The 11,384-nt window shown below is 42.1% G+C and overlaps 1 protein-coding gene across 1 annotated transcript; it reads right to left on the minus strand.

The window, feature by feature from the left end:
- Positions 1-172: 172 nt before the first annotated feature.
- On the minus strand, positions 173-1,429 carry LOC109186038 (uncharacterized mitochondrial protein AtMg00810-like). Its single transcript, XM_019335953.1, has one exon. It carries the CDS (start codon positions 1,427-1,429, stop codon positions 173-175), a length of 1,257 nt encoding a protein of 418 aa, XP_019191498.1.
- Between the last annotated feature and the right edge of the window lie 9,955 nt (positions 1,430-11,384).

Below are 11,384 nucleotides of genomic sequence, written 5' to 3' on the forward strand. Positions count from 1 at the left end.
GTCTTTCGATTCAATTAGAAACAGGATAGAGATTACAGAGTATATCACAACTAAAACTCTAACTAACCCTGATAAGTAGAACTAGTCTTGACTAACTAATAACAACCACATAATACAAGACTATACATTATACAATAATAATATGAAATAATAACTTCACTAATACACCCCCTCAAGCACAAGGCGGCAGAGAGGCCACATTGAGCTTGCCTCGTAGAGCAGAAAAACACGGTGACGGAAGCGGTTTGGTGAAGATATCGGCTAACTGATCAGTAGTAGACACATAATTCACCAAGAAGTCGCCTGAAGCAACTTTATCACGGACAAAGTGGTAATCAATCTCCACATGCTTAGTGCGAGCATGGAAGACCGGATTCGCACACAGATACGTAACACCAAGATTGTCACACCATAACGTTGCTGGTTGACCAGAGTGTAACCCGAGCTCCTGAAGCAACGAAACAACCCAGGTGACTTCAATGGATACATCAGTTAACGCTTTATACTCAGCTTCAGTAGAAGAACGGGTCACAGTACACTGCTTCTTGGACAACCATGAGATTAGATTAGAACCCAGATAAACAGCGTAGCCACTTGTACTCTTCCTATCAACGGGACAACTAGCCCAGTCAGAGTCCGAGTAGGCATGAATAGCAGTAGACACGGACGGAGTAAGCTGCAACCCAAAGTCTAGAGTGCCTTTGATGTAACGAAGGACCCGTTTCACCAGATTCCAATGCTCCTCCGTCGATGTATGCATGAATTTACAGAGTCGATTGACCGCATAAGACAAATCGGGAAGCGTGATCGTCAGATACTGTAAGGCACCAACAATGTGCCAATACTGCGTCGGATTATCATAAGGCGTATCCACCGGAGTGATTGACTTGGTGACAGCTGCTGGGGTGGCAAGGGGCTTACAATCAACCATGCCGGAGCGGCCAAGGAGATCTGTCATGTAACGTCGTTGCGATAAAAGTAGACCATCATCCACCACAATTGTCTCGATACCCAAAAAGAACCCCAGTGCTCCTAAATCTCGGATCTTGAAGGTTGTAGACAGTCGTTGTAGCAAGGTAGTCACTAGTTTGGCATCATTGCCCATCATAATGATGTCATCTTCATAGACTAGCAAAAACACACGGGAGTCTCTTGCTGTGTAATACAACAAAGAGACATCAGTTTTGGATGCTTGAAAACCTGTGGATAACAGAAAATCATGAAGACGTTTGAACCAGGCTCTGGGCGCCTGTTTCAACCCGTAAAGAGATCTCTGCAAGTGACACACATGGCCAGGCGTCATAGGATCCTCATACCCCGGAGGTTGTTTCATGTAAACTGTCTCGGCTAGATGGCCGTTTAAAAAGGCGTTGTGAATGTCAAGTTGCCGTAGAGTCCAACCTTTGGACACAGTCAAGGAAAATAGCATTCAAACTGTGGTGGTTTTGACTACCGGACTTAATGTGTCAAAAAAGTCCTCCCCCGCAACCTGGTTAAACCCTTTCGCAACCAAACGAGCTTTATAACGCTCTACTGACCCATCCGCAGTACGCTTAGTGCGAAACACCCACTTGCACCCAATAATATTCATATGGGGTTCGGGTGGGACTAAGCGCCAGGTGTGATTGTGGAGAAGAGCATTAAACTCCTGATCCATGGCTTCACGCCAGTGTGCATGACCAACTGCCTGGGAATAACACGTCGGGTTTGTACTGACAGTCAAAGCCTGAAACGGCTCAGCCGTACCCTTGGTCATGTGTCGAAGGCGCATAACATGGTCCCGCCCTTGTGGTTGAACACGCCGCTTACGGGTCCGTGCCGGGGCAGTGTGAGTGATCGCCAACTGTGGGGGATCACGAGCCAAGGGTATGGGTTCAGCCTCAGCTACCACTCGTGGGCCCGATGGGTCAGTGGGCACTATTGATGAACTGGTTGTGACAATAGATGCCGCCGCCCAGGGTAGACTCAGTGGAGGCGGAACTTGTTGCACATTCTTTGCTGAAAAAGGAAATACATGTTCATCAAAACGGACATGGCGGCAGATATAGGTCTTACCACTAGCCAAGTCAGTGCATCTGTATCCGCTAAAGGTGGGAGGGTAACCTAGGAAGACGCACGGGGTGGAGCGATACTCTATCTTATGTCTGTTGTATGGGCGCAGATATGGGTAACACTGACACCTGAAGACGCGAAGAAAGGTATACGGAGGTGGTATTTTGAAGAGACGAGTGTATGGACTATCATAATTTATGGCCGAGGACGGTAAGTAATTGATTAAGACAGTTGCTGTTTCAGAAGCATATTCCCAATATTCGTGAGGTACTTTTCCCTCAGCAAGTAGAGTGATGCCCATTTGGACAATGTGTCTATTACGGCGCTCTACACGCCCATTTTGCTCATGTGTGTACGCACATGACTGGCGGTGATTAATACCTAAGGTTTGAAATACAGTATGCAATTTTCTGTACTCACACCCTAGATCGGATTGGATTGAATTTATAGAACGCCCAAATTGGCTCTCGACCAACACACGAAACGACTCAAAACATTTATATATGTCTGATTTTACCCGTAATGGATAAAACCAGCAGAAGCGAGAAAAATCATCTACAAATAAACAGAAATAGCGATCACCACTAACAGATAATACCGGGGACGACCCCAAAATATCAGTAAAAATAAGATCTAGTACATTTTCACTAGAACGTGGTACACTATCTAACTTAAAACGCCATGATTTCCCGAGATGGCACGAGACGCAGAAACTGACTGTAGCATTTTTATTGGGTTTGACTGGGCAACTTTGTAGGACTTTATTCTGAACGTTTTTATGCGGGTGACCGAGCCTTTGGTGCCAAACCGTAGGGGTGGCCCGGGAACTGACATATGCAAAATGTGAGGGTGACGTCGAAAGCTTGTAAAGGCCGCCCGTAGCAGGACCCCTAAGCAGGACCGCTTTGGTGATGGAATCCTACACAAAAAAAAAAAAAAAAAAAAAAAAACAGGAATCATGAAACTCAAAATATACACCGTTATCAACTGCAAATTTATGAACAGAAAGTAACGGGACCGAGAGATTCGGGATATGTAATATATTATTTAAACAAAGGTATTTTGACGCAGAAGGGAGAGATGCACGACCAACTCGAGTAATAGCCAAACCTGCGCCATTACCCACACGTAGCACATCAGAACCAATGTACTCCTCCGACTGCCCCATCATGTTAGCATCGGGAGTCGCATGCACGATGGCACTGGTGTCCGAATACCACTCGTCTGCAGGAGCATGCACCGGAGCCGGCGGAACGTCGCCCGATACCGCGACGTGAGCTTGCGGCGCGGCTGGTTGCGGATGATATCTCTTGAAGCAGTAGATGGCCGAATGGCCGTGGGAGGGCAAATCTGACACCGAGGGCCTCTGCGGCCACCTCGGTTCTGGCCGCCACGGCCTCCGCGCCCACCGCGACCGCTGGACGAGGAGCCACGACCCGGCTGTTGCTGCTGCTGTCGTCCGCCACCAGAAGACGCACAACGACCCGAACCGGCATAGAACGCCGAATGGGCAGCAGTCCCCTCGGCTGTAGGGAAATCATCCACCAGGATGAATTCATTCTCTTGCAGATAATCCAAGAGATGGGCGAGATTGACTGCATTGCCGGAAGTGAAGGAGGCCGCCAGTGTCTTTAGTTCCGAACGCAGGCCGCGGATGACGTACAAATTCTGCTCCATGAGCGATAGGGGCCGGCCGGCTTGAATGAGAGATTCAACGAGCACTCCCGCACACCCAAGATAGTCGACAGTGGTGGAGTTCGCTTGTCGGAGAAGCTGGAACTGCCCCAAAAGATTGAGGCACCTAGCTTGGCTGGAAGAACCGAGCACCGTGGTGATGGACTCCCAGATCGCCGCTGATGTGTTTCGGCCAAGCGCAAGATATAGGGCCTCATCGGACATTGATGAGATCACGAGTGAAAGGATCGATTGACCTTGTTTCACCCAGGCTTGGTATGCGAGATTCGGAACAACACTGGCCGCCGGAGTGGTGCTTGAATCCGCAGAAGACGAAGGGGCGGCGATCGTCGCCGGCGGGTAGGGCAGGCTGCCATATACGTATCCTAGGAGTTCCTGGCTCTGGAGAAACGGAAGCAGCTGCGTGCGCCAGAATAAAAAATTCCGGGACGTCAGCTTCATAGTCACGTAGTGGTGAGCGCCTGCGAGAGAACTTCCGGCGGCCGGAGATGGGCCACCGGCGGCGACGGCGGAAGGGGTGTGCTCAGAAGAATTCGAAGACATCTCGGTGGAGAGGGGGAAAAATTGACGGTGGAGTTTACGGTGAAGAGGGGGAAATTTGACGGTGGATATGAGATAATATGATCGAGACCCGTCTGATACCAGATTGGAGAATGTCTTTCGATTCAATTAGAAACAGGATAGAGATTACAGAGTATATCACAACTAAAACTCTAACTAACCCTGATAAGTAGAACTAGTCTTGACTAACTAATAACAACCACATAATACAAGACTATACATTATACAATAATAATATGAAATAATAACTTCACTAATAGTTGAGACTGCCTGGCAGGATGGAAGGGATAGGGGTTTGCTGAATTGTCAGCAATATTGTGGTGGTAGGTTTATGCGGTGGGGTGGGGAGCACTGGCATAAATTTGGTGACCGTATAAAGCGGCTGAGAAGGGAACAGGATGCGTTACGACACCGGAGGGATTCAGCTGCTTTGGTTGAATTTCAACGGATTGAGGTAATGCTGGGCCAGGTGGAAGCTCAGGAGGACTGGGTGTTTTGCGACAACGGGCTAAGCAGAACTGGCTCCGGGGGCTGATGCCAACACAAAGTTTTATCACAGGTATGCCTCTGCTCGTAAACGTAAGAAAGGGGAATTCACTGGAAAGCCTGGGATAAGTTGTGTGTCCCTAAGAAGTTTGGGGGCCTGGTTTTTAAGGATCTCAGAAGTTTTAATTTGGCAATGCTAGGAAAACAAGCATGGTGTTTTCTCACAAACCCCAGCTCCATGGTTGCGAAAGTTTATAAGGCTCGGTACTTCCCTATTACATCTTTTGTTGATACCAAGGTTGGCAATTGCCCAAGTTATGCCTGGAGGAGTATTATGGTTGTGCATGACATGGTGGTTGCTGGGGTACGTAGGCGGATTGGGGATGGTAAAACAACTTTGATCTGGGGGTATCCATGGTTTCCTGATGATCCAAGTCCTCTTGTTCAAACAGATATGCCTGAGGAACTCAGACATGCCAAAGTTGCAGGTCTAATTGATGAACAGACTAATATGTGGGATCCCCACATCTTGGTAGATTTATTTGATACTGAGGATGTCAATCGTATACTCAGGATCCCTGTAAGCCCTGGATATGATGATTCATGGTATTGGCCTGGGGACCCAAATGGAATTTATACGGTAAAAAATGCCTACAGGAATATTGTGGGTAATTATGAGCATATGCTAGGGGAATTTGATAGATGGGTTAATATGTGGAAGATGAAGGTGCCCCCAAAATGGAAAACTTTTTTGTGGCGAGCAGTCTGCAATATCCTCCCTACCACTACTAATTTAATTATGAAGAGGGTGTATGTTGAACCAACATGCCAGATGTGTGGTTTAATGCAGGAGAATATTATGCATGCACTAGTTGTTTGTGACTATTCTAGAATTATTTAGAATATTTCAGGATTGCCTGTCACAAATATTGTTACGGATTCTTTCCCTGCCTGGCTAACGGCTGCATTTGAAATTTTGACAAACGAACAGAGAGGTGTTTTGGTGGCGGTTCTATATCATTTGTGGTGGAGTCAGAATTCAGCCGTGTGGGAGAAAACACTCCCCCACCCTGCCGGCTTATGGAGAAGGGCGATCGCGGCTATTGCCTCATACCGCAAAGCAAACCAGCGCCCTCCACCATCGGCGCCAAACGAGCCGGAATTTGAAGCCCACGCCAGGCCAAGGTGCTATGTGGATGCTAGCTACCAGCATGCAACAGGGGAGGCAACCTATGGTATGGTACTTCTCATGCCAGACGGAACCTTTATGTCAACGCGAAATGGAAGATCGCCGACTTGTTTCTCGCCTTTTATTGCGGAAGCCTTAGCTTGCAAGGACTCTTTATCCTGGTTGCTTGAGAGGAATATAGTGGATGTGGACATACTAACTGATTGTTTGCAGCTCCGGAATGTCATGCGCCAGGTGTCAACGACTATAATGTCTTATGTTGGGGTCACAGTAGATCAATGTAGGAGGATGGTGGCTTCGTTTGTTTATTGTTCATTATATTATATTTCTAGACAGCTTAATTCGTCTGCACATGTTTTAGCTTCGTTAGCTTTTACTCAGGACCACTCTATGTTATGGGATGCAATCCCTCCTGACTCTATTGCAGCTTTGCTTCATTAATACAATCATTTATTGGTTGGTTTTCAAAAAAAAAAAAAAAAAACAGAGAATTAATGGAAAAGTTAAATGGGTACCCCCTTTCCATTTGATCCAAAAAAGAATGGAGAATTATAAAACTAATAATGGAGAATATAATTTTTAATGGAAAAGAAATAATATAATTTTTTTTTAAAAAGAGGAATAATATAATATTGTTGAATAGAAATATGAATTTTAATATTTTTTTTGAATGTATATGAATTTTAATATTGTTGTATTATATTACGAATAGAAATTTTAATGAAAATTGTAGTACGAATAGGAAAGTAGGAAACATTATATTTTATTAGGAATAGTATTACACTATTTTACAATATTACGCAAATCTTAACAGTATAAGACTGTTTTGGGTGGGAAGTTAAAATGGAGGATTTTGTTTTTTTATATATAGTACTAGTTTTTTCACGCACATTGCGCGATTGGGATAATGCCCAATGATTATTTTCAAATAAGTACTTTAAAGTATATCAAGACAAGATTATATATTATATTGGAGTTGGTCATGCATAGATAATTGAATGTTGAATTTGCGTGTTTAAATAGGTAATTCCAAGTTTACAAATGCAAGAAAATATAGTCAAGATTGATTATAATTGTCAATAAAATAATTGTATGGGTATGGTTGAAACCAAATACGGGATATAAGGGAGAGAAAATAAAGATTAAAGCATAAGATATTAAATATATACTAATATAGTTTGAGGGGATTCTGGCAGAAGATTGAGTTTGAGGGGGTGCCAGCAATCCAGCATATTGCGTCGTCAATTTGTTTATACAAATAATATTATAGAAACATGATAGGAGATGTACAAACATACCTGCAGAATTTCCCATTGATGTTGTGTCTGAAAGACTAAGTTTCAGAATTCCCCATTGATGTTGTGTTGCATAATAATTTAGGTTTGTACTTCTAACCCATGGGCAATGGTTTAATATATAGACTAATGGTGTAGTTATAATTCTATAAGGATTTGTGGGTTAGAGTTCTATTAATACATTAATATTATAATTAGACAAATGGTGTAGATATAATTCTATATTAGACTTTAATATTAGAGTTAGACTAATGGTGTAGTTATAATTCTGTAAGTATTTGTGGGTTAGAGTTCGGTTAAGACTTTAATATTAGAATTCTATAAGGATTTATAGGCAATATTAACGGTGTATTAACGGAAATTAATGGAAAAGATAATATTTAACGGAAAAGTAAATGGATAATCATATAAGGAATAAGGCTCAAATTAGCCATCGAATGTAACATGAAAATGCAATTGGGCCACTCAACTAAAAAAAATGCAATTAGACCATTCAATATTGTAAAATCATGCAATTTGTCCCAAGTGACTTGCAGTGGCAGGTTACCAACAGGTAATTAGTTAAAAATTAAAAAATTAATTAAAAAAAGGGGCTCCGATCGTTTCCATGGATCTGGAGACGAAAAAACCATGGGCTGCATTTCTGTGCCACTTTGCGCAAGTTCTTCACCGGAGCTCCGTCGCCCTTAGCTTGCTAGCGACCGGCGGTGGATATTCCTGTTCCGACGCCCTGGCTTGAGCCGTGGGTCTTTTGGCGACACTGTGAGACGTCATTTGGCATCTATGCAGTTTGGCTATCAGATTAGCAGAGATGAATTTTCTTGAAGAAGACGAAGATCGATGATCGCCGGCATTGTAAGGGAAGTTTGTTCTCGCCATAAACCGGCTCCATCATCTTCCACACCAAATTCACAATCTTCATTTGCTGTTTTTTTTTTTTTCAAAGCGTTTGGAACCAGTACATTCTTATAATCTTATTCTTAACTAATCATTACCTGGTTGTGGATTCTATAACAACTGAAGTTTGCCCTTCTAATTTTCGTGCATTGATAATAAGGGAAACCACAAGGTGGGTAATGCCTTTGAAAGCGAAATGAGTACTCTAAATCCCTGCGACAGCAAAAGGGCACCCAAAAGACAGATTCCGCCAAGGAGAAGGCAAGAGAGAGGGTTGGACGATTGGTGATCGCCGCCATTGTAAGGGAAGTTCGTTATCGCCATTTGCCCACACATCAGATTTCGCCGCCTCGTCGTACGCCCTCACTGCGTCCTCCGTCGTCTCGTATATGGCAATCTTTCATCTCCAGATCCATGGAGACGATCGAAGCCTTTTTTAATTTTTTTAAGAAATCTCAAGGAAAAATTAAAATTTGAACAATTTGAACTAATCATTTGGTTTAATAATTTGACAACCATTTTTTATACTTATTATAGGCCTAACTTTCTTTGACTCTTATTAGTATATATAGTAGATAGATATAATATAGATATAGATTATTATTATTATTATTACACATATTTATATAAAGTGTTATTATGTCTGTGTATAATAATAATAATAATAATAATAATTATTATTATTATTATTATTATTATTATTATTGATTAGGGGTAGTTGGTCAGCTGGCCAACACTATTGTAAAATACTAAGTAAAGAGAGTGAACGTGCAAGAGAAAAATGAAGCAGAGTAACGTTATGTGTATTGAAAAATCAGATCCTTTACAATGTGACCTGGGGGGAGGGGGGTATTTATATAACGAATAAGGCCTTGAAGACGGAAAGAAGGGAGAAATTAACTAAAATAAACATGGGAAAGCTTCCAAAATTGTATCTTCCTAATGTGAGAAAGGAAGTTACTCTTGGAAAAATAACATTAAAATAGCATTTTAAGTAGCTATTTTGTGGTACAACTATCAGTGGGGTCCACTCCCAATTTGGGTCGGATCAAAGTGAATTCGGGTTCTTCGTAGTGAGACGAAGAGATTGATATATTGTACGCTCAAAATGGATAATGGATGAGTGAGATATTGATTCTCAAAGTAGACCCATTGAGTTGGAAAAATGAAGGGAAAAAGTGAAGCTTTTGTCCCACAATGGTTTGGGAAGAGGGTTAGCCCCACTATTTATACAAGAGCACTTTTAAAGCTTATTGAATTGTATAGCATAGAGGCTCTCTTTTGCGCGCAGGGGGGTTGCAAATCAAATCTCAAGCTGAGATTGAATAGGCTTGATTCAAGCCTAAACTCGTACCCGTGTACACCCCGGTATAGTACGCGTAAGCTTTCCGGAACACTGTCTGGACCGGTGCGGTGCATCCAAAGTCGTCGGTACAGTGCGAGCGCGGTTCACGTCTATCGGAATGGAGAATTAATTCAACTGTTACGGAATTAATTCTAGAATTAGCGAACATCCGGACCGATGCGGTGCATCCAAAGTCGTCCGGAACGATACGTTCGGTTCGCGAGCGCGATTGACGTCTATCAGAACGGTATGTGTCTGTACTGGAGGATTAATTCTGTCTGTACTGGAGGATTAATTCCAGAATTAATCTCCGTCAGTTTTGTGTCTGTACTGGAGGATTAATTCCAGAATTAATCTCCGTCAGTTTTGTGTCCATTCTGTCTGTACTGGAGGATTAATTCCAGAATTAATCTCCGTCAGTTTTGTGTCTGTACTGGAGGATTAATTCTGTCTGTACTGGAGGATTAATTCCAGAATTAATCTCCATATTAAATAGTCAGTTTTGAAGGTTATAATCTAACTTTAAATCAGATTTAATGCTATTTTTTAATGCTATTTACACCTCAATCTCCTATATAAGTTTGTTGTTGGAGCAGCAGAATTACAATCAAGTGAAGGATGAGTGAGACACAATACACACACTAGATTTTACTCTCTCAAAACTCTGCTCTGACTCTAGTCTTGCGGTTGTGCTCTGTCCATGCTTTAGTTCGCCAGGTTCATTCGTTTGGGTGCTCAAACGTTGAATTGTAGTACGTTTTATCCTGGGAAGCCTAGGCCACAACGCTCCTAGCACTCTTGGGAGGTGGCAAATAAGGTTTTAAGGAAAAGGAGTTTACACTCGACTCATACTTACCACTCTTCTTCATCTTCTTTCTTCTCCGATTTTGGGACTATGCTTCTAAGCAAAAATCCTTGTACTACACTTCGTTTCCTTTTGGTTGGAATTATAATCCGAGGATTATAAATTGCATTTCGGTTGATATATATATATATATATATATATATATATATATATATATATATATATATATATATATATATATATATATATATATATATATATATTTCAGATGTATATCGAATAATATTTTATATACTTTTGTGTGTATATATAAATATTATTTTGCGATATTAAATCAACTTTGGTTCATTATTTCTAAAAGTTACTAGGTGCACAAGGAAGGATATTCGCTAAATCTGCCCTTAATCGTCTCTGGAGTGCGCACTCGGTCGGGGACATGCCGACTACCTAGCTTGGTCACCACACCAAGCTGACTAAGGGACCGCTTGAGGGAAAATTATGCTGTGCATCCATATGCACCATGCATGGTGCATACGGATGCAAAAACGACGTCGTTTTATTAAAAACGAGCGTTTCACTTAAAAAAAAAATCAGTTTCGATTCCCAGCAACAACATATGAACTAAAATTTCAGAATCGATGAACTAAAATTCCAGAATCGATGAACTAAAATTCCAAAATCTATGAACTAAAATTTCAGAATGAATGAACTAAAATTCCAGAATCTAATCTATGAACTAAAAATTCCAGAATGAATGAACTAAAATTCCAGAATCTATGAACTAAAATTTCAGAATCGATGAACTAAAATTCCAGAATCGATGAACTAAGTGGGATGCGCAATTTTAATAAAACGACGTCGTTTTTGCATCCGTATGCACCATGCATGGTGCATACGGATGCACATCATAACTATCCCCGCTTGAGTGCTGCATGATCATCAAAACAATAGAAGCCTCTTCCTTCGAACTACTAAGTGTCTTGGGCACCCATGCTTGACTACTGGCCTCGTATCTAGCTGAATGCCCGACTGGGGGGTATCTATCAATGATTATGATGA

Source organism: Ipomoea nil, unplaced genomic scaffold, assembly GCF_001879475.1.
Source record: "Ipomoea nil cultivar Tokyo-kokei standard unplaced genomic scaffold, Asagao_1.1 scaffold1376, whole genome shotgun sequence".
NCBI lineage: Eukaryota > Viridiplantae > Streptophyta > Magnoliopsida > Solanales > Convolvulaceae > Ipomoea > Ipomoea nil.